The sequence below is a fragment of the Nothobranchius furzeri genome, chromosome 15, assembly GCF_043380555.1.
Source record: "Nothobranchius furzeri strain GRZ-AD chromosome 15, NfurGRZ-RIMD1, whole genome shotgun sequence".
Classification (NCBI taxonomy): domain Eukaryota; kingdom Metazoa; phylum Chordata; class Actinopteri; order Cyprinodontiformes; family Nothobranchiidae; genus Nothobranchius; species Nothobranchius furzeri.
Window position 1 is genome coordinate 54,729,531 of NC_091755.1, and position 25,738 is coordinate 54,755,268.

General features: G+C 42.9%; 1 protein-coding gene across 1 annotated transcript in view; it reads left to right on the forward strand.

Moving 5' to 3' along the window:
- Positions 1-22,171, forward strand: part of LOC107391223 (XK-related protein 7) — a 62,652-nt gene extending 40,481 nt beyond the window's left edge. The window contains exons 2-4 of the mRNA XM_015968391.3: positions 14,410-14,609; positions 18,622-18,841; positions 21,218-22,171. Coding sequence (XP_015823877.3) covers positions 14,410-14,609; positions 18,622-18,841; positions 21,218-22,025 — 1,228 coding nt within the window. The 3' untranslated portion in view covers positions 22,026-22,171. The remainder of the gene's footprint in view (positions 1-14,409; positions 14,610-18,621; positions 18,842-21,217) is intronic.
- Positions 22,172-25,738: the final 3,567 nt, after the last annotated feature.

The window sequence follows — 25,738 nt, forward strand, 5'->3', positions numbered from 1 at the left end:
GTGTGTGTGTGTGTGTTAGTGTGTGTGTGTGTGTGTGTGTGTGTGTGTTAGTGTGTGTGTGTGTGTGTTAGTGCGTGTGTGTGTTAGTGCGTGTGTGTGTTAGTGTGTGTGTGTGTGTGTGTGTGTGTGTGTGTGTGTGTTAGTGTGTGTGTGTGTGTGTGTGTGTGTGTGTGTGTGTGTGTGTGTGTGTGTGTGTGTGTGTGTGTGTGTGTGTGTGTGTGTGTGTGTGCTTGTCCTCCCCCAGCTCAGTGTATGTGTGTGTGAGTGTATGTGTGGGAGTCCTTCCCTCAGTCTTTAGGTTTAGTTTTGTGTTTTAGAGCTTTAGGTTTAGTTTTAGGTTTATCTGCTCTCCTCTGGTTCTGTTCCCATTTAGCTTATTGTAGTCACCTGCTTTCCCTCCAGCCCTCACTCCTCACACCTGCTGCTCGTTTCCCTTATTGCTCCTTCCTGTCTATATAAGACCTGTCTTGTATCTGTGTTGTGTCGGTCCATTGTGGGTTTGTCAGCATTGTTACTCGTGCTCTGTGTGAGCTTTATGTCTTCAGGTTTTTGGTGCTCTAAGAAGAGCTTTCGGTGTCCTGTGTTCAGGACTTTTGATTTTTGGCTCGCTGCTTTTTTGGATTTACTTTTGTTTTCATCCTGCAATTCAAAGGATTATTTACTTTACATCATCTCCTGCCTCTTGTCGTCTGGGTATTCTGCACTTTGGGTCCTAACCATCCCCTCATCATGACACTGAACACAGTACTTGTGTTGTCAACATGTTACTACAGGTATAGTTTTCCATTTGTTTATTTTTATATTTCTGTAGGTTTTGATTGTTAACTTGAGGAGTGGCTCCAACGCAATATCAACATCAAATATAGTTTCTTGTGTGAAATTTCCTGTGAAATTTACACATTTGGTAAATTAAACAGATTCATTAAAGGTGTGGAAGTCTGAAACCCCATTTATTAATTATTATTTCTGCTTATAATGAGTCACTCTCAGTTTTTCATGCAGGCTGAACATTAAAATAGTCTCCTACACCTATCTCCTGCATCAGCTTCTGATAGAAAATAGACAGTGAGACTCTAGGATTTGAAAAGCCTGACAGATCTCCACTCACCTAAAGGATTATTAGGAACAACTGTTCAACTTCTCCTTAATGCAATTATCTAATCAACCAATCACATGGCAGTTGCTTCAATGCATTTAGGGGTGTGTTCCTGGTCAAGACAATCTCCTGAACTACAAACTGAATGTCAGAATGGGAAAGAAAGGTGATTTAAGCTATTTTGAGCGTGGCGTGGTTGTTGGTGCCAGACGGGCCGGTCTGAGTATTTCACAATCTGCTCAGTTACTGGGATTTTCACGCACAACCATTTCTAGGGTTTACAAAGAATGGTGTGGAAAGGGAAAAACATCCAGTATGCGGCAGTCCTGTGGGCGAAAATGCCTTGTTGATGCTAGAGGACAGAGGAGAATGGACCGACTGATTCAAGCTGATAGAAGAGCAACTTTGACTGAAATAACCACTCGTTACAACCGAGGAATGCAGCAAAGCCTTTGTGAAGCCACAACACACACAGCCTTGAGGCGGATGGGCTACAACAGCAGAAGACCCCACCGGGTACCACTCATCTCCACTACAAATAGGGAAAAGAGGCTACAATTTGCACAAACTCATCAAAAATGGACAGTTGAAGACTGTAAAAATTTCACCTGGTCTGATGAGTCTCGATTTCTGTTGAGACATTCAAACGGTGGAGTCAGAATTTGGCGTAAACACAATGAGAACACGTATCCATCATGCCTTGGTACCACTGTGCAGGCTGGTGGTGGAGGTGTAATGTGTGGAGGATGTTTTCTTGGCACACTTTAGGCTCCTTAGTGCCAATTGGGCATGGTTGAAATGCCACGGGCTACCTGAGCATTGTTTCTGACCATGTCCATCCCTTCATGACCACCATGTACCCATACTCTGATGGCTACTTCCAGCAGGATAATGCGCCATGTCATACAGCTCCAGGCATTTTAGATTGGTTTCTTGAACATGACAATGAGTTCATTGTACTACAATGGCCCCCACAGTCACCAGATATCAACCCCATAGAGCATCTTTGGGATGTGGTGGAACAGGAGCTTCATGCTCTGGATGTGCATCCCATAAATCTCCATCAACTGCAAGATGCTATCCTATCAATATGGGCCAACATTTCTAAATAATGCTTTCAGCAACTTGTTGAATCAATGCCACGTAGAATTAAGGCAGTTCTGAAGGCGAAAGGGGGTCAAACACCGTATTAGTATGGTGTTTCTAATTGTCCTTTAGTGAGTGTACGTCACACTGTCACTTAACATTCATGGACTAACCCATCTTGACTCATGACGTGGAAGGCTGGTTTGTGTCCAAGAAGCAGCAGAGAACATCTTGACTAGTAGAAGCTAACCGTTGGCATTAGAAACTCCACCACATAGCAGAACTCCTGTAGGCTTGTGTTATTTGTGGAGATAAAACATCAACATTGCAAGTCAGTGAGTTGCTGTTATCCAATCAGAGGAGAGATGTCCAAATATCAGGAAATAAGACTACAAAACCTGTCATCTGAAGCTCATCCGTGATAAGGCTCACTGCTAGTTCCTAGGAATGGTGTACAATTGTTTTAACCCCCCCCCCCCCCCCCCCCCCCCCCCAGTATGACTCATAAGGCATTCATTCTTACTAGACACCACTGCAAATGTATTATTGAAATCGGTGTTCAACACCTTTAATGCTTCATTCTTCTATGTTTGATCAGAAGAAACTCCTTGAGTTGGTACGTTTTTTATGGGGGACATATCTCAGCATAACATGTAGTGTTACAAACAGAAACAGCATTGCAGTGAAACCTGCTTTCCTCCAAATGTCCTGAGTCCTTAGCCTGGCAAGCCATTCAACTCTACAAAGTCTGACCACTACTAATGGGGAAAGTTCAGTGGAGGGGTAGGATCTACGGTTGTCTTTCAAACAGTCTCTGCATGCTATTGGACAAAGTACATCAACATACTCACTGCTACGGATGTCAGTCAACAGGGCAGTCCTCCACACACTGTAGAAGAAGATAAAGGACTTAAGTACATTCATCTGCTCTTGACTCAAAGAAAAGCACAAATCTAAATAGTCTAAAGTTGATGACAAAGCTGTTTCAAATGAGCCAGCGCCATCTTCGCTCAGTCACAATAGCATCCCGCATACCAAACCATCAGAGCGCTGTGATTGGCCAGCCATCATATTAGTCAGGGCTGCGAAAGTTCCAGTGGAGCGTGGCTAGACCGACATGCAGAGAAAAACCATTCTGCTTTTACTACTGTCCATCTAGGTTTCTAGGCTACTGAACCATAATAATATCACATTAGTGTTCTTACATTAACAATTGCAGATTCACGAGACAGAAGCTATTATGTCATGTGACAACAGTATTTAAATAATAAATTCACCAAAAAACGGTCATGGATGGACAGAATTACTTAGTCAGCGTGTCGTTATTGTTTACCTGCAGTGCTAAATCACTAAACAACAGGTGTCATTACAGAGAAAAATACAGCTGCAGGAACAGCAACAGAAGAAGAGTAAACAGAAAGTGCAAAATGCATTTGAACATGGTGGAAATACGGCAGCTTTAACCTAATCTATAACCAACAGCTATGCTATTTTTAACCTCTTTTGATTGGGTCAGAGGCCTTAATGAGGGTGTCAAACCCTCCAACTCTCCCACTCTAATTCAAAACATCTTTCAACTCCTCTATGCTTCACCCTCCTTTCTGCTTTCACTTCATTCTGGAAGTTTTCCTCCTAATTAGATCCTTCCAATCACTCCTCCCCTCCGTCTCCTCCGCTCTGCTCCAGTTTGCTTCTTCTGGTTTTCTCCTTGAGATCTCACACAGCAGGACTTTGAGACTCCTGAGTGACGGATGTATGAGTGAGAGATGGAACAGCAGATAGATGAAAGATAATTCTGAGCCCTCGAGTGAAATGATAAAATCACCTGCTTCACACATGCACACACAGATATGTGCACAACTCCTAATGAAACACCTCAATCGGATCTGATTGGCTGCTCCTGCAGCAGCAATCAGTGCTCCTCTATTATACAAGAACCAACACACACACACACACACACACACACACACACACACACACACACACAGTAGGACTTATTTTTCTCTATTTTTGTCAATTTTTTTCTCTCCCTTCCCCCTCTCAACCTGCCTTTTCTTTTTCTCCTGCTCTGCCTTTTCATCCTCCTCTCTCCTCACTCTCACCCGTAATCTCGCATCCTCCCCTCTGCGCGCTGCGTTTTTTTAGTGTGACAGACTAAGTAGGTCAGTGTTGATGGCTGAGCTCCGTTCAGACGGAGAGGAGACTTTATTTCTGCTCTGTGTGGGTTTTCCAAACATTTGCTCAACTGTTTTTGGCTCATCCTCCTCTCACTTTACACACACTGACTAAGCACATCAGAACCACCAGACACAGGCCACGAGGTCCACTCTTGTCCATGTTGTGTGTATGTAAATTTCTCCTTGCACCTGATATGACTGCTTCTTTGTGTGCCTGGACCTTCACCTTAATTATCTCTACCTTCATGCACAACCTCATGAGCCCACTTGTATTCACGTTATCTTTGGTTCAGCTCACCTGCCGAATCTACTCAATGATCAACAGTTTCCACTAGATGGCGACAATGTGCATGTTTGTTGACTGCTTGTGTAAAAGATAAGACAAGTGTTTCATTGATTGATCTGCAAGGATTTGATAAAGTTTTGTTTTTATTTATTTATTTTTTCTCCAGAGTGATTGATTATCCACATCACTACAAATGTGAGTCCTCTGCCTGCCTGATTTGGAGTCCTCTTGTCTGCTGAGTGTTTGATGCCACCTTGGGAATGGGAGTCTTGTTTTCACACATTCATTGTTTATGAGGTTCTAAAAATTTGAGTTTAGGTTCATACTTTTCTATAATTAGGTTTCCACTGTTGGGTCCTTTTTCTGCTTTTTTGCCACCAGTTAGCTTATATTTAATTTAAGATACCGTTCAGAGAACATGAAAGCTATACCTGGTTAGCATTTATGGTAACGTGCTTATCATGGCGGACTGTCAGAAACAAAGAAAACATTTATCTGATGGAGCTACCAAAAAGAAAAGAACATCCGACCACAAAAGGAGTAAAACAAAAGCCAACATTGAGAGAATTCAGAGGCACGGTTCCTGCATGAACACAGCTGATTTGTTTGATTTGGTGATGAGTCACTCCAGTAGACATTAATGAAGGCTGAGGAGACATTTCAGCTGCTAGATTAAGGTTTCAAAAACATGAGTGCAAAGCAAGGAGAGTTTCTGAATAAAACTGGACACTAGGGGGTGCTAAAAGCAAAAATTGCTAAAACTGACAATGTTGGTTCACACGCCTGACAAGGAGAGGGAGCTCATTCCAGAGCTAGGGGGGCAGGTATGAAAACAAATACCCCCCCTCCCCAAAGGACACACCTAATCCACGGGATCACCAGCATGTCACCAGATGTTGTATGTTGTGATCTTAGCTCATGGGAAGGAGCGTAGTGAGCCAGAAGGTCAGTCAGGTTTGATGGAACTTTGTGCTGTAGGCAGTTAAAGGCAAAGGAGCTGAGCTTTAACTGAGTTCTGTAGGGGACAGGAGCCAGTGAAGTCAGGACAGAACAGTGTTCACAGCTTATGGTCAAAAATCTGGCCGCCATGTTCTGCACCACTTGCAGCCTAGAGAGATCGTCCTGATGAGCACCGCTGTACATGGAGTTGCCGTAGTCTAAGAGCAAAGTGAGCAAAGCATGAACCACTGTTTCAAGGTGGGCTCATGATAGCAAGAGTTTAATTTTAGCCAAATGATGAAAGTGAAAGAAACATGAATGCACCAGTCAAGTTATGTGGATCCCAAGTCCAGAGTCAACTTTAACCCCTGGGTCGACAGCTAAGTCTTTCTCGAATAAGGCCAGCTGCTCAAGGTCAAAAACTTGTTTGTTAGGACCTCTAGCATTTGGATAAAAGACAATGTTTGTTTTCATTAAGATTCAGGAAGTTGTTACCCAGCCAAACACTTACCTCTTCTAGATGTGGCATTAGGTATTAAAAGCACCAATTGAACCCTATTTCCTTTTATACTTGGACTACCACCAGTCAGCACCGGTGTTTGGCTGAGAGCTGTTTTCTTTAGAAACAGAAGCTTGTGCTGTTTAAAAGAAGAGAATGACCCAAACAGAGAGCAGACAGCAGAGCACTGACATGGAACTACCAACGTCTGAATGTGAGCAGAGCTGCTGTTTCCTGTCTCCGTTTCTTTACAGGTTCCCAAACCTCAATGACCTGTTTCAGTCTGTCCTTCAAAAACATTCAGCTTATGGTGGCGACACAGCTGTTAGGACTGACTCTGGGTCAGCCCTGCTTCTTGGATGGGAACACACACACACACACACACACACACACACACACACACACACACACACACACACTAACGTACAGGTAACAGGTGTCAGATTGTAGACATGGTAATCTGAAGTCTCTCCATATGAGTGATGATGGCCGACTTTAAGAGCAGGATGATCTACTGAAGTCTGCGGTAACTCATTAAGAGCCTGGTCCCAGTACCGGTTTATGACTCGAGACACTGATGAAGGGGGTGGGTCAAAGGGCTGTTTTTTTCTGCGATTAACTTCAGGGAAGAATAATTATTAAACCCTCCCCTTTCCCTCCTGCTGCTCTGCTGTAATTCAGCTCCAGTCTTTCATTTGGTTTTGTTGACATTGTTGATGGTGCAAATACACTATGATCCAAGTTTAACTGTGATCACGATTCCTTTAATGAATAAAGTTATTACTAGTTCTATTACTCCTTGTACTTTCTCAGCATGAGGGTCCTTGGGCAAGGCATGTTACCCTTTTTGCCTGCTGGTGGTGGTCGGCGAGACCGGTGGCATCTCATCTTTCACTGTGTTTCAGTGTGTGTGCTTGTGTGTGTGTGTGTGTGTGAATGACTGATGTGTAAAGTGCTTTGGAGTCCTTCTGGTCTGGTTCTGATCTCGGAGGTAACAGAGCCCACTGCGTCACTGTCGGTTTAGTACATGATTCTACGGAGAGGACTGTAGCGAGTTTGGTTGTTTTTATTGTCTCACAGGTTTTTAACGTTTTAGTCTTTTTATGTGTTTTTAGTATTTTGTATTTGTACTTACTTATGCTGTTACTTTTATCTATATTCTCGTATTCCCATATGTTATTTTACTCTGTTAATGTTACCTCTTGACTCATCTGTTTTATCTTTGTCTCTTTTTATTTTATGTCCAGCACTTTGGCCAGCTGTCATGCTGTTGATAAATGTGCTTCATAAATAAATTTGGACTTGGACTTAGAAGTAATATTGATAAATAAATGGGCAGTGATAAAAGAGGCTTGAAGTAACAGCCTGTACTTAATGTAGGACTTTTTAGAGCTCTACAACTCCCCAAGGCACTTGAACACAACCATATAAAATTCATTAGTTGTGGTTCTTCGCCATTCACGGAATAAGAGGAGCTTGTTTTGACCTTAGCTGACATGTTTTGGCGTCCACTGCCGTCTTCGTCAGAGACATTGCCCATGCTGGTGGCACCTTCCCCTTTGATGACCACATCCCATGAGTGGTCCAGTGTGTCCTCTGTCTCCTCATCTCAATTACTTCTTTGATCCATCTTTTGATTTTCTGTTGTTCTGTGTTTATGATCCATTTGCGGTCCCAGTCCTTTGTAGGATTTTTTCTTGTCAGTAGTCTGTTCTGGGTGATTTTTTTTATTGTACTTTCTGTTCCTTGTTTTGGTGCTCTTACGTGTCTTTGACTTGTTTCCCTCTCTCACTCCTTTCCATGTTCTACATTTTTCACGTATTGAGTTGGCATTCCTGTTTCTCATTGCGGCTTTTCTCTTGTCTGCTGGTAGAAAGGTGCTGTGCTCGTTTCTGGATAGTGACGCCATGGCTTATTTTTCTTCTTTGTAACATTACTGTGTTGCATCTTGTTTTTTAATATCCCAACTACATTATTTCTTCATTTTGCTGTTTTCCCTTCATCTGTGATCTGTTGGCTTGCCATTGCTGTTGCTGCAATAAATTCATCACATGACATTTTTTCTGGTGTTGCAAAGTTCAGACCTTTCTTCTGCCTCTGTTAATTTGTATTGTGAGAGGTTGCATATCCAGTAGTTTTGTGTGGCGTTATCCTGTTTTCCTTTTTTCTTTTTCTTGTTGATGAGCTATGTTAATGTCTTCATATATTTTTGTTAAATTTGTAAAAATTATTTTTCTTGTTGTTTCCATCATATGTTCCTTTATTTGTTCCTCAGCCTTTTTCATCTAATTTGTGAGTTCTTTTGAGATCCAAGAACCTTTGTTTCCAGTAAATTTTCCACTTGTTTCTGTTTGGTTATGATTTTTTTTATCCTTTCTTTGAGTTGTACTTTTTAGGCTTTTTCTATTATGTTTTGTTGTTTGCGAACGGATCAAAGTTTGCAGCTGTAGACTTGTTGGAGTTATGTTTTCATCCCGGCATCAGCAAACTCTGCAATAGGAGAAACAGGACGCCAACCAGGGGCGGATTTAGGACTGAAGAAGATCCGGGGCTTAACACACGCGTGCGCCACGTGCACATGCGCGCGCACACACACCCACCTGACACGCACTAGTCAACATCATATGTATTTGTCTTGTACCACATAATTTTTAATCTGAAGCTACATATTGAGCATATTCAGGGCAGAGTATTGTTCCTGTTAGTGTTTAGTGTGAGATGATAGTAAATATTCCCTTTCTTTCTACATCAACTTTACCTGATAAGCTAACTTTAGGCAAACCAGCAGCACAACAAATATTTTCAAATAAGACTCACAAACCTGAGTCAACACCAGTATCATCAAAGCTGGGGTTCTGTCGCGGTACTTCTGGTCTAAAAAACGTCCTTATGTCCATCTTCACATATGCGTTTCAGGCAGAGACTGCAGAAGAAGCCGGCTGCTGAAGGGCTTCTTCTTCAGTGGTGGAGGCTCAGGCAGATATTATACAAACTACTGCCAGCTGCTCCCTCTCTGGTGGACTTTGGTATTGCATGTTACTTCCACGTTTTAGATCTGGGGCTTTTCATAAAACATTCGGGGCTTGAGCCCAAGTAGCCGGGCCTTACGCCATCCCTGACGCCAACTCAACACATGAAAAATAAAACATTATAAAGGAATGGAGAAGGAAAATAGTCGGAGGCACACGAGAAAACAAAAGAGAGAAAGTACAATAAAGAAATTAGCTGTAACAGAAAACTGCACAAGAGAAAATCATATAATGGACTGGGACAGAACACGGTTCCTAAATACAGAACAACAGAAATTCAAAAGATGGATAAAAGAAGAGCTTGAGGTAAAAAGACGTGGATCCAGGACCATGAACAGAGACGAAGGACTGTGCACGCTGGACCAATCATTGGAGTGATCAACGAAGAAGCTGCGGGCAGTAGAGGGTGACATCATCCTCTGCTGCTCAAAGATAAATGGAAATGATGCCACCAACATGAGCGATAGCTCTGATGAAGGCAGCAGTACAACAAAACATGTCAGCCAAAGTGAAATCAAGCTCCTCTTGTTCGTCTGACGAAGAACCACCAAACATAAATTCTGATAAAAACCACAAAACGGATGAAGCAAACACACACACACACACACACACACACACACACACACACACACACACACACACACACACGCACACACACACACACACAGGTAGCATCCATCTCACTCCAACACCTCACTTTTGTACATGTGGTTGTCTTGTTGGTGGAATAACTTTAAAACTATATTTCTATCAATGGGCTGCACAGTGGTGCAGTGGTTAGTGCTGTTGCTTTGCAGCAAGAAGGTCTTGGGTTCAAATCCTGACCTGGGGTCTTTCTGCAAGGAGTTTTCCTGTTCTCTGTGATGCTTGTGTGGGTTCTCTCCAGGTATCTCAGCTTCTTCCCACAGTCCAAAGCCATGACTGTCAGATTAGTTGGTCTTTCTAAGTTGTCTTTAGGTGTGAGTGTGTGTGTGTGTGCATAGTTGTTTGTCCTGTGTGTCTTTGGCCCAATCCCAGTACTCACCCTGCGGTCTTCAGCAATGTGCACTAAAGTGCGCCATAATGCTTCGAGTGCATGGTACACAAGTGTGCAAATAATTACTGAATTGAGACCGGGAGCATTGCGTCATCAATCGCGACACATGCCAGGATGCTAGTCGCTGTGGTACTGTTTTCAAAAACCTTTATTAACAACTTTCAAACAAACAAGCAAAGTCTGCATCGATGCAGACTTGGGTGGAATGTGGATCAAGGGTGCAAAAGGGGTATGATCAACTTCTGCACTGGAGATTGGGACACCCTTTGCACTCGCAACTCTGGTTAGGATCGTGCAATTGAAGGGCTCAAGGGTGGAAGTGCGAGTATTGGGATTGGGCCCTTTGATGGACTGGTAATCTGCCCTGGGTGTACCCCGCCTGTTCACCCATAGACGGCTGGATATAGGCACCGGCCACCTGCAACCCTGAATGGATAAGCGGGTACAGAAGATGGAAGGATTTCCATCATCCTAATTTCCTTTAATCTCAATACCAGTGGGATGCATTCACGGACACATTCCAATGCTTTCTTCCATGTGAGGAAGTTTGTTTCAAAAATATTTCAGATCTTAAATGAAGGTGCAGCAACTTTAAACCATGGCTGCTTCTTCAGGTAAAACCTCAATGACTGAGACCATGACACATGACACACAGTATTAACGAAGGGTTTGGTCTGCACACACAAACCTGCTCCATGAATACCAAAAACCTCAGCGGTCCATCTGAGAGCAGCAGAGGAGAGTACAGACAAAGAGGAGGTGAGGATCCATATTTGATGGATTGAAAGCCTGAGGAACTACACCTGAGGGATGAAGAATATAAATTGGATGAAGAGGAACAAAGAAGGCATGAGAAATTAAATTGGGTTTTGGCAGAGGAGAGAAAAGAGAGGTAGGGGTGAGGGAAAGAGGGAACAGGTGAGCAAGGCTAAAAATAAGCAAGGAAATGAAAATTCAATGATAGCAACTCGGTTTGTGTGGCTTATTTAGATTTCTAGGAAAAAAGTCAAGTACCAAGGGGAAGACAAGACCCTAAGTTTCCACACAACTCTCAACCAATTCTCCTCTCCCCCTGGTTAACTGCAGTTGACTGCTTTTGAAGAGCGAGGCTCATCAGCCAAGGCAGCACAGCTGTGACTCTGAACCAGAGCTGCAGCCTTCAGCTGTCCGCGGTGCTGCAAAGGGAACAGGAGACGAGACGCCTTAGCAGCCCAAACGGCGTCGGCCGTAACACTCCTGTATTATAATATGACTTTAAGCCTTTAAGACTTAAAAGGAGCAAATGAGAACAATGAACAGAGAAGATAAACAGAAGACAACAGTTTAGGAATGAAGCAGGTCAAAGGGCTCGTTTAGTCAGATCCTCAAACTGGTTCATGTTCCGGCACCGGTGGGCAGATACTTACCCCCCCAAATTAATGTGTCTGCCACTTCTAATAGGCTGTGGATAAAAGTGTCTCCTAAATAAATGTCACGAATCAAAAGGAGACAGAGCTAAAGAAGGTGAGATGAAGACAGATATGGAGGCTGAATGGAGTGTCAGCAGTGCTTGGACAGCAAATTATTTGCAGAGCTACAGATTTCCTGGCTGCTGCCTTTCCGCCTGTCGCTGTGTGTGTGTGTGTGTGTGTGTGTGTGTGTGTGTGTGTGTGTGTGTGTGTGTGTGTGTGTGTGTGTGTGTGTGTGTGTGTGTGTGTGTGTGTGTGTGTTGATGGAGTATTTTTACCCCTCCACTGAGAAGCTGCTTGCACTAGCAGAATGTGAGTGACTTATTATTTTCTCTAAAAAGTGAGTTTGATTTTTCCTGCTGGTTTTTCTAGCTAGAATGTTTACCACGCTGTCTCCCATGATGCATCTGTCTTTATGTCATGTAAAAATGTGTGAGATGATTATGAAGAAAACCCAGTGTACATGCAGGAAGCTAAACAACTTCACAGATCAAGGATATGATAAAAAAATACCTGGGACTGACTGCATGTAAAATAAAATAAATAAATAAATAAAACAAAAGTATAAGACGTTTTAATACTTTAGCTCATGAGTTTTTGGTATTTATTTATGATCCAGAAAGGAAATAAACATGTTTAGATCCTGAATCAGCTTGATCTGCATAGTTGATGGAGCTCAGGAATATTTGTTAATGAGCGATGGTTGGATGGAGGAGGTTTGAACCAACGGATGAGTGCAGTGAGGATGATGTTCCCTCTAAAGTCCCACTTATTAGATTAGGACAGATGATCATGGATATGAGCCGATTATGGAAACAAAACACTCGTGCCACTCGTTCTTCTTCCAGAGGGCTGTGCTATTTTCCAAGATTTTAAACTGTGCTCGCTAGTGATGAGTCGGTCGTGAACGAACCGGCTCTAAGAGCCGGCTCTTTGAAGTGAACGATGGGAGCCGGCTCATCATTGGGAGCCGTCCCCTCCCCCCCTCCCCTCTTGCTTTGGTGAACGCTACAGGCGGTCACAGGTCACAGGTCACAGGTCAACATGTGTAACTGTGTGTCCAGACTGTCCACACACAGAGCTGTAGGGGCGGGGAAGAAGGAGGATCAGACTCAGACACACAGCAGAGCACCTGCGGGTGGAGGGAGAGAGAGGGAATGAGGAGGAGGGAAAAGGGAGCGAGAGAGAGGAGAGTGTGATGAAGACGGTGAGAAAATGAGCCACAGCAGTCGGAAAGTGGAGATTTCTTAAAGTGTTAAGTTATTAAATCCATAGAAATGATAAATATTTGATATATTTTTTACGTTAGTAAATCATTTTACTTATAGTTTTTGCATTATTTTGGTTATAAATGTACTCTACGCAACAGAAAATCTGAGGAGCCACTTGGGAGCTGAAAGAGCCGGCTCTTTTTGGTGAGCTGAGCCAAAAGAACCGGCTCTCTAAAAAGAGCCGGAATTCCCATCACTAGTGCTCGCTCATAGTGATAACACCTCGGAATAGTGCCAACAGATGTTTCGGCTAGCACAGGATTCTGGTTTTAGATGAGGGTAAATGTAGCTGTAACATGTGTGTGAAATGACATATCTATATGCTCATTTAATTTTGAGTTTTTAATTATTTTAATATGTCTTCATTTAGCTGCCCTGGGACTGCAGGAGGAAATCAGGGTTTATTCTAGAAGCTGGTGCCAAGCACCTGTCCTGTTTTGGTCACTGTGTTGTTGTGCCTGTCCCTGATAAACTTAGGTGACGGTGGCACAGGAGTTAAGTGCTCACCCCGTGATTGGAAGGCTGCAGGTTCGAATCCCGCTTAGGCTGTCGCTGTCGTTGTGTCCTTGGGCAAGACACTTAACCCCCCTTGTCAGCTGGTGGTGGACGGAGGGACCGGTGGCGCCAGTGTACGGCAGCCTCGCCTTTGTCAGTGCACCGCTGAGCAGCTGTGGCTACGATGTAGCTCATCCCCACCAGGGTGTGAATGGGTGAATGACTGATTGTGTTGTAAAGCATCTTGGGGGGTTCCAGGACTCTAGAAAGTGCTATATCAAAAACAGGCCATTGAAGTTTTTGTACTTAGGGGAGCTTGGAGTGGAGCTGCTGCTTCCCCTTATTGAACAGAACAAGCTGAGCGGGTTCAGGCATCTATTTAGGATTCTTCCCAATCGCCCTGTCCTGGAGGACCTCCCGCCATGTCCCTCTGCAAAGAGATCCAGACCAGGAATGCTGGGAACTCTTTAGAAGGTCTTCCAGGAGGAACTGGAGAGTGGCTAGAGGGATGTGGAGGTTTCCCTTCTGATGGATGATGAACGTTGATGGTTTATAAAAGTCAAACTGAATCAGCAAATTGGCAAGATGTTTTTGAATCATTTTAAAGTTCTTAGTTTATATAAAATAAATGTTAACAAATGAAATAACTAAGTTAATAAAATCCTCTCTTTGCATGTGCTGCTTGGAACAAGGGGGTTTCCTTGTTCACATTCATGTAGAGAGCCAATTTGTCTAATTGTCACATTACAACAAATTAACTATTACAGTTAAATTGTATTTGGTGGGACTAATGTAGTAGCCTGAATCTGGACCTGCTCTGTCGCTCTGTAGATGATCTGTGTCATGCACAGGAGCTTCATAAACACACTGAAAAAAATAGTTGTTTTGCATTTAGTCATTGTTTAAATGTTGGTATTTTAATCACTAAATTAACCCCAAAATTATTTAAACATTTTCTTGTTTCTATTTTTTTAACAGTTGATTCATGTCTGATCAATTTTGTTAAGACTCTTAAGCTTCCTACACTCACCCTTCTCTGACCCTCAGGTACATCCATGCCCTTTACCTGGGAGCCCAAAGCCGATGGCACAGCAACGGACCTCGTCGTCACTTCCACTGGCGGCTGATGTTCGAGAGTGCTGACATCACCATGCTCCGTCTGCTGGAGGCTTTCCTGAAGTCGGCTCCGCAGCTAGTCCTGCAGCTGAGCATCATGATCCATTTAAACACAGCCCTCCCCCTGCCAGGTCAGAGAGAAACTGTCACCATTACTCAAGCAGATGGACAGAAACACTGATCCAGACTTTGTGTTAACAACGTACTTGTAACTATTCCACATGGCGGAGACTAATCATTATTAACCAATCACATACATTTTTGATTTAGGAACAGGATGTTCATCTTCACATGTTAAAGGGTTTAAACACATGCTTGTGGAATTTTACCTCATGCGCTTGGACTGTCAGCATCCCTACTCTGAACGACAAGGATCAGACCAACTTTATTCCTAATTCACATTAAAACAGCTCATTGACTAAAGTGTAAAAGGACCAACAACAGACCCAAAACATAAAAATCTATTTAAAATCTAATGAAATGTGTATTAAAGACAAGGAAAATGTAAACACACAAAAAAGACTAAACATTTGACTAAAGCTCTGAGTGTAGACACATTGATAATAAATATAAATGGATTTATTGTCTCTTCACATGCGAGAGGGTGGCTTCCAAGCACCGCCCTGTGGGTGAGCCAACACAGGTTATCTTCTATTTTGTCCAAACAAAATTAAATGAGCTCCCCATTTAAGACTTGTTGGAACCACCCCCCCACCCCCCATCATCAGTGGCAGCGCCGGGGGCGCTAGGGGGCGCTATAGCTACCCCGGATTAGTCATAGCACCCCCAAGTAAATATTAGAATTTTTTTTTACGATTTAATTTTAATTTAACGTGTGGATGTGATCATATTTAACATATAAAACAAAAATAATCAGTAAATTATCATATAGATAGTAAAAATTTAAACCAAAACAGGAAATTGATGTTAACCTTTGACCTCATTTTCCACCTGCGAACGAGTGAAAGGTAGAGCTAGTGGTAAAATGGATAGGTTTTTGTTTGCCAATTTTCCACGTGTTCAGTCAGAAACGAGTGAATCTTTGGAAGTGATCTCAGGCCCACAAAAACCTACGGATCTGGATGAAGAGAGTCAACCCTCAACCGCCGCAGCAGTCGAGGGTTTTGCCGCTGGAAAGGCTAACACTAACGTTAGCTAACCTTGCAACACTATAGATGGTTTTCTGTGTGGCTGTATGTGTTTATGATTTCATGGAAAAGTCAGAGATTGCTCATATGTTTATGATGTATGATAATGATTGTTTCAGGTGTTGTTGAGGTGTTGTGCACGCATGTGTATCTGCTAGTGTTGAAGGTGTTTTAGAGAACAATAGGTACGCACGACCACTTCCTTCATAGCACCCTCAACAAAAAGACTAGCTCCTCCATAGCACCTGCAGAAAAACATTTCTGGAGCCGCCACTGCCCATCATCTGTGTAAAACTGCAGGAAGCCACGTGCAACTGCATCTATGAGGCTCAGCACTGCCCCCTATTGGTGAATCCTGCCTCCCACTGTTCATTCTCACTGCAATCAGAAAGGGTGAATATGGCACACACATTCATTAAAAATATTATGCAGATTTGAGCATCAGCATGTGTAATTAAACATATAAAGAGACTTTGATGTCCCACCTGCCAGCCGCAGCGTGTGGGTGAAGCACAGAGCCGTCAGAGGGCAGCCAGAGCTCACCTCCGACTCAAACCACCCTTCTCCCATGAGTTTGAACAGGACATGTGTAAATTCGGCTATTTTAATCATAAAAATGTTAAAGTCATTCATAAGATAAACTTCTAGACCAGCTAAGTGGATTCTCTCATCATGTGGTACTGCCTCCCTGTTTTATTCTCACTGCTCCCCTTTGTAAAAGGCAACGAGTAAAAATAAAATAACTTTGAGTTATTGGAAACATCCATTATAAACACAATCCTAAACCAAATTGATTAAATGAGTTGAGAGAAATAAGAAGTTCTACATCTAGTAAAATGTTTTTCACACACACTGTTGTGTCACTTATTATGGGTGTGACCTTTGTCCTCTGGACCTTTTTACCTGATGTCTTTGTGCTGCAGAATCCTCTCCTTTGTTCCTGTTTCTGAGAAACAGAAAACTTCCAAATTTTCCACTGACAGTCAAACAATTATGTATCAAATAACAAGGAGCAATAAGTCTTGAAGCAAATGAGACAATTTGTATCTTAAAAGGTGACGAAAATGTTATAAGAATTATCTTTAAGACATAGAAATCTTATTTTCTTCTCAGAAATGACTATCAGTAGAAATCTATAATGTGTGTGTGTGTGTGTGTGTGTGTGTGTGTGTGTGTGTGTGTGTGTGTGTGTGTGTGTGTGTGTGAGAGAGAGAGAGAGAAATAAAGAGCGCTGAGGCTGAGTGCAGATATCGGTGACAAACAGGATGCTTTATTCATGCAGGTCTTACAAGAAACACGTTTCTCTTTGATAAATAAAACAAAACAAATCTTTTCTATCTCTGTGCCCCCACTCACACACCTGATTCTGACACACACACACACACACACACACACACACACACACACACACACACACACCCAAGCCATACTGATGAGTATGGATTCACATCATGGCAGCAGAACATGGTGGTTGTTTATTTTGTTTTATTTTTCTGAATCATACATTCAGGTAAATATTTGTATTTACAGTTAGCTGATAATGTCTCATGCTGTTTACACACAACCCATTACCCCTTTAACAGTTGCTGTATGTTACACTAAAACAATATCAATCACATAATTTAAAATAAAATATCCTCCAACTGGTTCAGATTTTACCTTTCAAACACATGTGTGTGTCCTTATAAGCAGATCTGCAATGTAGGGAACCCAGAGCCTCTGCATTTGAAAAAAAAAAAAACATTCATGTTATTATACACCCTTTTGATCATTAATGCATTTAGTTTTATTTCCTAGCACTTTTATGTAGATGACATTCAGTTCTTATTCTTCATCTTAAAACTGCCTGATCCTTCAGAAAAGACTTTCTGGTTAAAAACTCACAAGCTTGTTGTTTCTGTCACTTTCAACAGATTGTTCAAAATTTGGGCATGTTTCCATCACCCTCTGTGAGCCTGTCAGAGAGCCCTTGCGTTAACGCATAATGACATCACGTGTCTCTGCACCAGCGCAGACGGAGAAGTAAAAATTAGGCTTCAGCCTGAAACAGCTCTGTACAGCGTGGTTCAAGTGAGCTCATCTTAGTGTAGTTGTGTTTTCCTGCCTCGTGACAGAAAGTGGGTGTGCCCTTCATAGGCATGGGGAGGTGGTGCAAAAGTCGCATGGGAGGATCAGTAAACAGTCTAAGGCAACCTGTATGTCCCACAGAAGCACAGCTCAGCAGAAAAACGGTGGTGTTGCTGAACATTTTGCTCAGTTTTATGGCTTTTGTTCAGACTCTGAACCAGGAAATGGCTGCAGGCAGTGAAGTAGCAGGCAGAAAACTCCAGAGCAACCATTGACTCCGCCCCCTAGACAATCAGCGTTCACAGTTGTAATGCTGGCCCGACTCAGTCTTACCAAAAACCTCAATGGAGCAGGGACTAAAAATTGGGAAACGGTAGAGATGACATACTGAACCACGCTCTTGGAAACTGTCGGGCTGAGCTGCACCGGTCCCAGTTAGTCTGAGTAGTAAACTACCTTAGGAGTTAGAAACTTTCTAAGAGGATGTGCTCGAAATGAAAGCAATGACTGAAGGGGTTGTGATCTGTTTTAATTCGTTCTAGCCATGTTGACACCTTGTAGGAAGTTGTTTACTGTTAATGCCACCTACTCTGTATATTTGGATGTTTGATGGATGTACAGTCTTCATGTTCCTTTACCATTCAGTGCTTAAAGACATTTCAGAATAAAGTACCGCCCTTTTTTACAGGACCTATCAAAAGACAAGTCATGAACAAGTCCTTGACCTACAGCTGATAATCTTTAATTGCTGTGCTAAACTTTTAGTTTCAAATTATTTGTTCATTTTACCATCAAAGTTCAAAGGTCTGGACTGATAATCAGATGACATTTAGACCCTTTTACTGACATGGGCTAGCGTCATCTCCATCACCATAGTGTTGTTTTGTACATTGCCTTGGTCTTCTAGCTTTCTTGTGTCTCCTACCAGGTCTCTCAGCTTCAGCCTCTTTGGTTTCACTGGCTTGGATGATCGCCTCCTACCAGAAGGTTCTCCGGGACTCTCGAGATGACAAGCTGCCCATGTCCTACAAAGCTGTAATTGCCCAGATGCTGTGGCACTTCTTTACTATCGGGGCTAGGACCGTGGCCTTCGCCCTCTTCGCCTCTGTCTTCCAGCTCTACTTTGGCATATTCATTGTCAGCCACTGGTGGGTAGTGCATGAACTGTTTCCTTCTTATCAGCTTTTGATCCAATCCAATCCAATTTTATTTATAAAGCGCATTCACAATAGCCTGGCAAGCCAGACTAAATAAATGTATTATTTAGTCTGGCCACGCTCCATTGACGGCTCTCGGTTGTGGGGCGGGTTCTACCGTTGTCTTTCAAATGATCTCCGCATTCCACTGGACAATGAATGTGACATACTCTTGTTTCACTCTGTTGCATCATCCCACCCACCAGGCATATAGAGTGCCCTGATTGGCCCACAAAGCGGATAAAGCTCTGTGATTTGTTCACTAGGCAGATAGAGCACTATGATTGGCCCACCATTATGGACCAATCACAGCTCTTTATGTGTTTGAAACCCCTCTAGAGAGCTGTGATTGGCTAGCCAGAGTCCTGGTAGGAGCTGCTGAGGTTTCAATGGAGCATGCCTAGACCATTCTTTGCAAAGCAAGAATTTGGTCTAGTTCACTAGGCTACATTCACAAGGCATTACAACCAAACAAGGCGCTGTACACTAAAAATGTTGGTTAATTAAACAGGCGTTATATAAACATGTCGAACACAGATAAAAGATAAAAAGGAAATACAACAAAATTACCAAAAGCTAACAGCTAAAAATCAATAAGACACAGGGTGAAATAAAAATAGGAAAACACATTTTACAAAGAACTTCAATAATACGGAAGTCGATAATTGTGGAGTCCATTTATAAACAGTGCAGATGTCAGTGAGGTCCATAATTATGTGGTATAAGCTAGGTTGAAGTAGTGAGTTTTCAGGCGTGATTTAAAAATGCTAGCTGTTGGTGTTAGCCTCACTAGCAGTGGTAATGCGTTCCACAGCTTCGGTGCACAGACAGAGAAAGCCCTTTCTCCACGGCTTTTTAAACGTGCATTGGGAACAGCTAGGAGGAGCTTATCTTCAGACCTGAGAGCACGCGGCGGGTTGTAGTAATGGACAAGTTCACACAGATATGGAGGAGCTTGATGGTTCAAGGATTTGTAAGTGATAAGCATAATTTTGAAGTTTATCCTGAACTGCACGGGCAACCAGTGGAGAGATTTCAGAATTGGAGAAATGTGTTGTCTTCTGTCAGCTCCAGTCAGCAACCTAGCTGCAGAATTCTGGACCAGCTGAAGTCTAGAAAGAGCTGCTTTACTGATGCCATATAAGCAGGAGTTCTTATCAGCTTTTGTTCGACATGGTGGAGGCTACAGAAGGGATGAGATGTTTATGAATGTACCGAGTATTTTGAACGGCTTTTCAATGTGAACCTTTCATTTTTTTACTATCACAGTTTAGGTCTGTCAGTGTGCCCCAGGGCAGCTGTGGCCACAATGTAGCTCATCACCACTAATGTGTGAATGTGTGTGTAAATGGATGAGTAATACACTGTAGTGTAAAGTGCTTTGGAGTCTTCTGACTCTGAGACGTGCTGGACAAGTGTGGTCATTTATCATTGATCGATGGTCAGGAGGATTGGATTGTGATCTAAAAACAGGACACTAAATACAAGCCACTGAAGTCATCTTCTTCTGCGAGGTTGACAGGCTTGGAGATAATGTGAGGAGCTCTGACATCAGGTTGTAGCTCAGAGCATGGATGAAATCAGCTGAGGTGGTTCAGACAACTGATAGTTCCTGAGTAGCTCCCTCTGGAGGACATCCAGGCAAGTCCTACTGGAAGAAATTTAGAGACAGAGCCGTAACTCACAGGAAGAATTATTGAAGGGTTCTTCAGTGGTTCTGTGCACTCAAAAGTGAAGCCACGCCTATCCCACCAATAGAGACTACATGTTTGCTAAACTAATTCCAAATGCTGTGGGGTCGTTGTTTTATCTTCATGTTGTATTTTTTGTGCTGGCTCTTGAATGCTCCAATAATGACCCTAATGGCAATAAAATATCTAAAACATTTACCCAAAAACTTTGATTTGGAATTGAGAAAATCTTTTGTTACTAAGGTTACTAAAATATCAGTCTAGGTCAAAAAGGTCTAAATGACATCTTTTTAAGTTGTACTGTTGCATAATAACAGGTCTTGTTAGGAACTGTGTTTTGAGTCTTCTCACCCATGAAAAAGGGTCTCATCTTAACCCCCTTTAATGGTTTCCTACGATTATTTTACACAAATAAAAAAAGTAAATGAAGTAAAACGTTTCATCTGCTTAGGATTCATGTCCATCATTTCTATGATTATCTTGAAGCCGTCTTCTTCATATTAGCACTGCTTCTGTTTTAGAAAGAATCACTCATGAGTCGGAAGCCTTATCTCTGTTCAACTAGCCAGGATTAAAGTAATTAGTCTGTGCCTTTCTTTACTGATAAATAAACACTTTGTTTATTTCATTTGTTTAGGTGTGTTATGACCTTCTGGATTATCCAGGGTGAAACGGACTTATGCATGTCCAAGTGGGAGGAGATTATTTACAACATGGTCGTGGGCATCATCTACATCTTCTGCTGGTTTAATGTCAAGGAGGGGCCAAGCCGCTTCCGCATGACGTTCTACTACTCCGTGACACTGGCTGAGAATGTGGCACTGATTGCTGCCTGGTACACCTACCGTGGGCCACAAACCAGTGACTCCACCGCCCTGCTTGTGGTCTGTCTGGTGGCTTGCAGCTTTGCCCTGGGGACCTTCTTCATGCTAGTTTACTACTGCTGGCTTCACCCAGATGGGCCTGTTCTAGGATCGCAGTGGGGAGGATGTGTAGATGAGGGTCTGGTGGGTACAGGAGGGGCGGTAGGAGTGATTGACGCTTGTCTGACACCATCCCAAGGGTCTCAAACAGATATGGTCATTACCAGTCCTCCGAGGACTCTTCCCAGGACTAAAGACACAGGAGAGCCAGCTCCTGGGGAACGGGACAGGGAAAGAGACAGGGACAGCTGCCTGCCTGTTTTTCAAGTACGTCCCTCCCCTTCCTCCTCCCCTGCTCTCCTTCACAGGACCTCCTCCTCATCTCGCACACAGGAAGGTCCTGTAATCAGGATTGACCTCCCAAGAAAAAGGTACCCAGCCTGGGATGCACATTTTATTGATCGACGCCTTCGCAAGACCATCCTGCTTCTGGAAACGACATCAGCCGTCAGCCCTCGGATACAATATAGGAGTAGCTTGATGGGCAGCAAAGAGGTTTTAGAATATGAGACAACTGTTTGAGTCAGCAGGAGCTCTTAAACCTCAAACCGCAGTCTGGGACCAAGTTTTAGCCCAGGATTAGTGCTCACCCATGGACTACCTCTGGTGAGAGTGACCTGAAACAAAAACAGTATCGGGCGACTCTTTCAGAAAAGAAGTTGTCAAATGTGATTGTAAAATGTGAAGTGCAATCCGGGACCGAAGCTGTCGGGAAACAAGTAGCACGAATGAGCCAAGAGGAGATAGTAAAGTACATCTGAACAAGGAAAATGTTTATTTTCTAAGAGTTTATGTGTGAGAAACTTAATCTTACACCTGGGACCAATGAGTGTTGGGTTTTGTTTCCTCCTGGAGGGCCAGCAGAACAAGTCAAAGGACAAAAGGAGAGGAGAACGTGACTGTGACATGAACTCGAGCCCTGACACCTCAGAGAACAACAAAGACTTGAGAAACGCTGAAGAACCTGGTTGCTGAAGGGTGTATGGGACATGCAACCATCATAATTTGGTTTAAAAATCAGTATCCTGTTCTAAACTGATCTTCCAATAACCATAAAAGAAGGAAACAAGCACTCCTTCGCTAAGATATGCTACAGATGCCTCGGCACCTTGTCGAGGGATCCGTAGCAACTCTGATTTTAAATCAAACTTTTTTTTTCCAAATGAACATTTAGTCAAACTGGCATGAATTATATTCAGAGAAAATCACAGAATCTGAAGAATACAGAAGTGTTAGCAAAGGGACATAAACATGATCTTCTTTCCATCCCATCATGTCCCTAAAGGTTGCATGTCCCTCACAACAAATGTGTTTATGCTCCGTGAGTGGTGTCCAAAGTGAAATGTAGTTCTGTATGCTCAGCTCCAAGTGTTGTAGGGTAAAGGATCACAACTTAGCGTTGGTCCAGCTGGTTCATGAAACATGGGCCTGCGGCACGAGAGATGCCAGTCACCCACCCATAGCAGCCATAGCACAAGTGTCACTGTTTACATCCCAGCTGTATGGCCACCCCAGCCGAAAACTCAGTTAACCCTCTGGAGGCAGGCGTTGTAGATTTGCTACGTTAAAACCTACCTACCTGGTTACTCCACATACATATTTTTAATGAGCTTTTTTTAACCCAGAAGTACCCCTGAAGGACTTAGTTGTTCGTCCTTTTGTCAAAACTTATTTCGAGCCTGAGAGGGTAAAACAACGTAAGGATGCAAGTGCGCAACTTCTGCAGTGACTACCACCCTATGGCATGCTATAAGTCACCACTAACAGGCCTGTGATGTACAGTCGAATGAATAAATACAGATGTCAGATACTGTATACGCTGTTATAATAAGTCGTAGTTAGGGGTGATGAATGCCTTTTGAGTGGCAGAGCTTCATTCACTCATAAGAGTCTAAACGTCATCCAAAGTTGATTCATAATATGTAGAATATGAAGGGCATGGTAAGCATCTTCATTCTTCTGTGAAAAATTTTGTCAGGGTTTAATTTTGAGGGGGCAGAATTAAAAAAAAGCAAAACATCTCTAAGCTCTAAACCCAGGGTTCTCAGTCCTGGTCCAGGACGGCCGGTATCCAGCATGTTTAAGTTGTTTCCCTGCTTCATCACACCTGATTTCAGTTAGCAGGGGGTTAACAGGCTTCCGCAGAGCCTGATGAGCTCCTGAACAGTTGATACAACCATTAAATCAAGTGCTGGAGCAGAGAAACAACTAAAACATGCTGGGTAGCGGTGGTCTAGGACCAGGATTGAGAACCCCTGTTCTAAACCGTCAAAGACGACAGTATTTTCACTAACTAGCTACAGTAGTTGCAATAGTCTAAATACTATCCCGAAGATTCTGGAGGTGTTTGAATGGTGTGTCCTCCTGGCAGTCAGAGTAATAATAGTGCCTGTTAAAGGTGGACGTAGCTACTGAATCATCAAGTTATGATGCCATGAAGGAAGTGCCTTAAAGTGCAATAAGACTGGTGGCCCCTAGGGGCTGGTTTCAAAACAAGCCTCACCCCAGTAGATTATTTTAAACAACACATCAAACAGATCACTAACCAATCCTATCGACTTTGAGTCTGACGGGGAAACATACTCGTGCATACTTTCCACACCTAACTACCGTTTGCATGAAGCTTTGCTGATTTGTGAACATTCCACTAAAAAAATGATAATAGTTCTCACTAGGTAGCTGACAGGTTTTATGTCCGTGTGGGATAAATGATCCAAATGTTCATAAGAGGTCTCACTCAGTAGATTTGATATCAGCTCCTGTTTGTTGAAGAACACACAAATGGTCATTATGTGTTGCAGTATGACTCTACGGTTCCTTTTTGGGCTCATGATGCAACGCTTCTGTGCTTCTGTAAGCTAAATGTTGGGGACAAGAAGAGTTTTTTATTGTAAATGCCAAAACCCGTGGATAAAACACAGACTTATTACTAGTAGAGGGTAAATGTTGCATTTGTAAGAAACAGTACAGGAATATCTCCATGATTCAACACTCCTGTATGCCGCATGTGCTCCGGACACTTTTAGTCCCTGTTACAGTCATTCTTCCTAACACAAGGTCGTACGGTCTCTCTCTTTCTACTCCGAGTTTGACTCAAGTTCAGTTGCGTCTTTGGCACCATCACTGCAGATGAAAGAGACGGGTGCCATAGCAACCACATTCATAAATCTGCTCTGCACCCAGTGGCCAGCCCAGGGAGTGGAGGAGATGGTGAAATTCATGTGACAAGTGATAGGACGTGGAGAGTATGAGCACGTATGTTTCTGGCTTCCCATGATCAGATCAACATTTCTAAAATTATTTGGAGAAATTAAAGACCCTAAAGAAACCAGCGAGGTGATTCTGGCTGGTACCTGTAAGCGTGGAATTGGTGTGTTCCCCCAGGTATGGCTGGGTTTTCTCCAGTTTCCCTCCACTTTTCAGTGTATGAACAAGAGATGGATGATTTACGTACCACTGCAGGGCTACCTCTAATCCAGATGTGTCCATTTAAGCTTCAAAGAAAAGGTGATGAGTAGATGGTCTTGTGCCAAATTCAAGGTTTTAAATAGCAACCCACCAGCCAGTGAGCAATGCTACAGTAGCTACATTTATACTCATTCCTCATTTACAGTCTGTGGTTGGATTTGAAAACTTTTCTGGAATGCCTCTGGGTATTTTTCCTTCACTGACTATAAAACACCAGCTGCCAGCTGCTGAAGCTTATTTTGTTATTGGTGTTCAGGACGCCACCCTGTCAACACCAAGTCGACAGTCGGCTGTCAGGAACATCAGGAGCAACAATCTGTTGTTTTTGTATTTTCCATTTGTACTCCATCGTTTGCCTTGTAAGATTCTATTGAATCCCATTGTTTTACACATGCACTTTGGTCAGGTGATGAGTGGATTGAAGTGAACCAGTGAACAAGGACAGGAAGACACAGTTCCAACTTGCTTGTCATTTTCAGTGCTTTGTTTCCTTTTTTTTTTTTTTACTGGTATGGAAATATTTAATCTCTGGAAAACTGGTCATTTGTAAAAGGAATGGTTAGAAACATGGATCCCCATTGTGCCCTGTTTCATGCTGATGTGCGCCAACATGCTGCTGTACAACATGCACGGCAGCATGTCTTTCATATGAAATCTTTGTATCCAAATGGAGCTGAAATGGAGGGAAGAGTCACACTAGTTTAACTTAAACATCTTAAAATCAAGACTTTCTGCTGTGTCTCAGCACAGGCAGACGTGACAGTGTC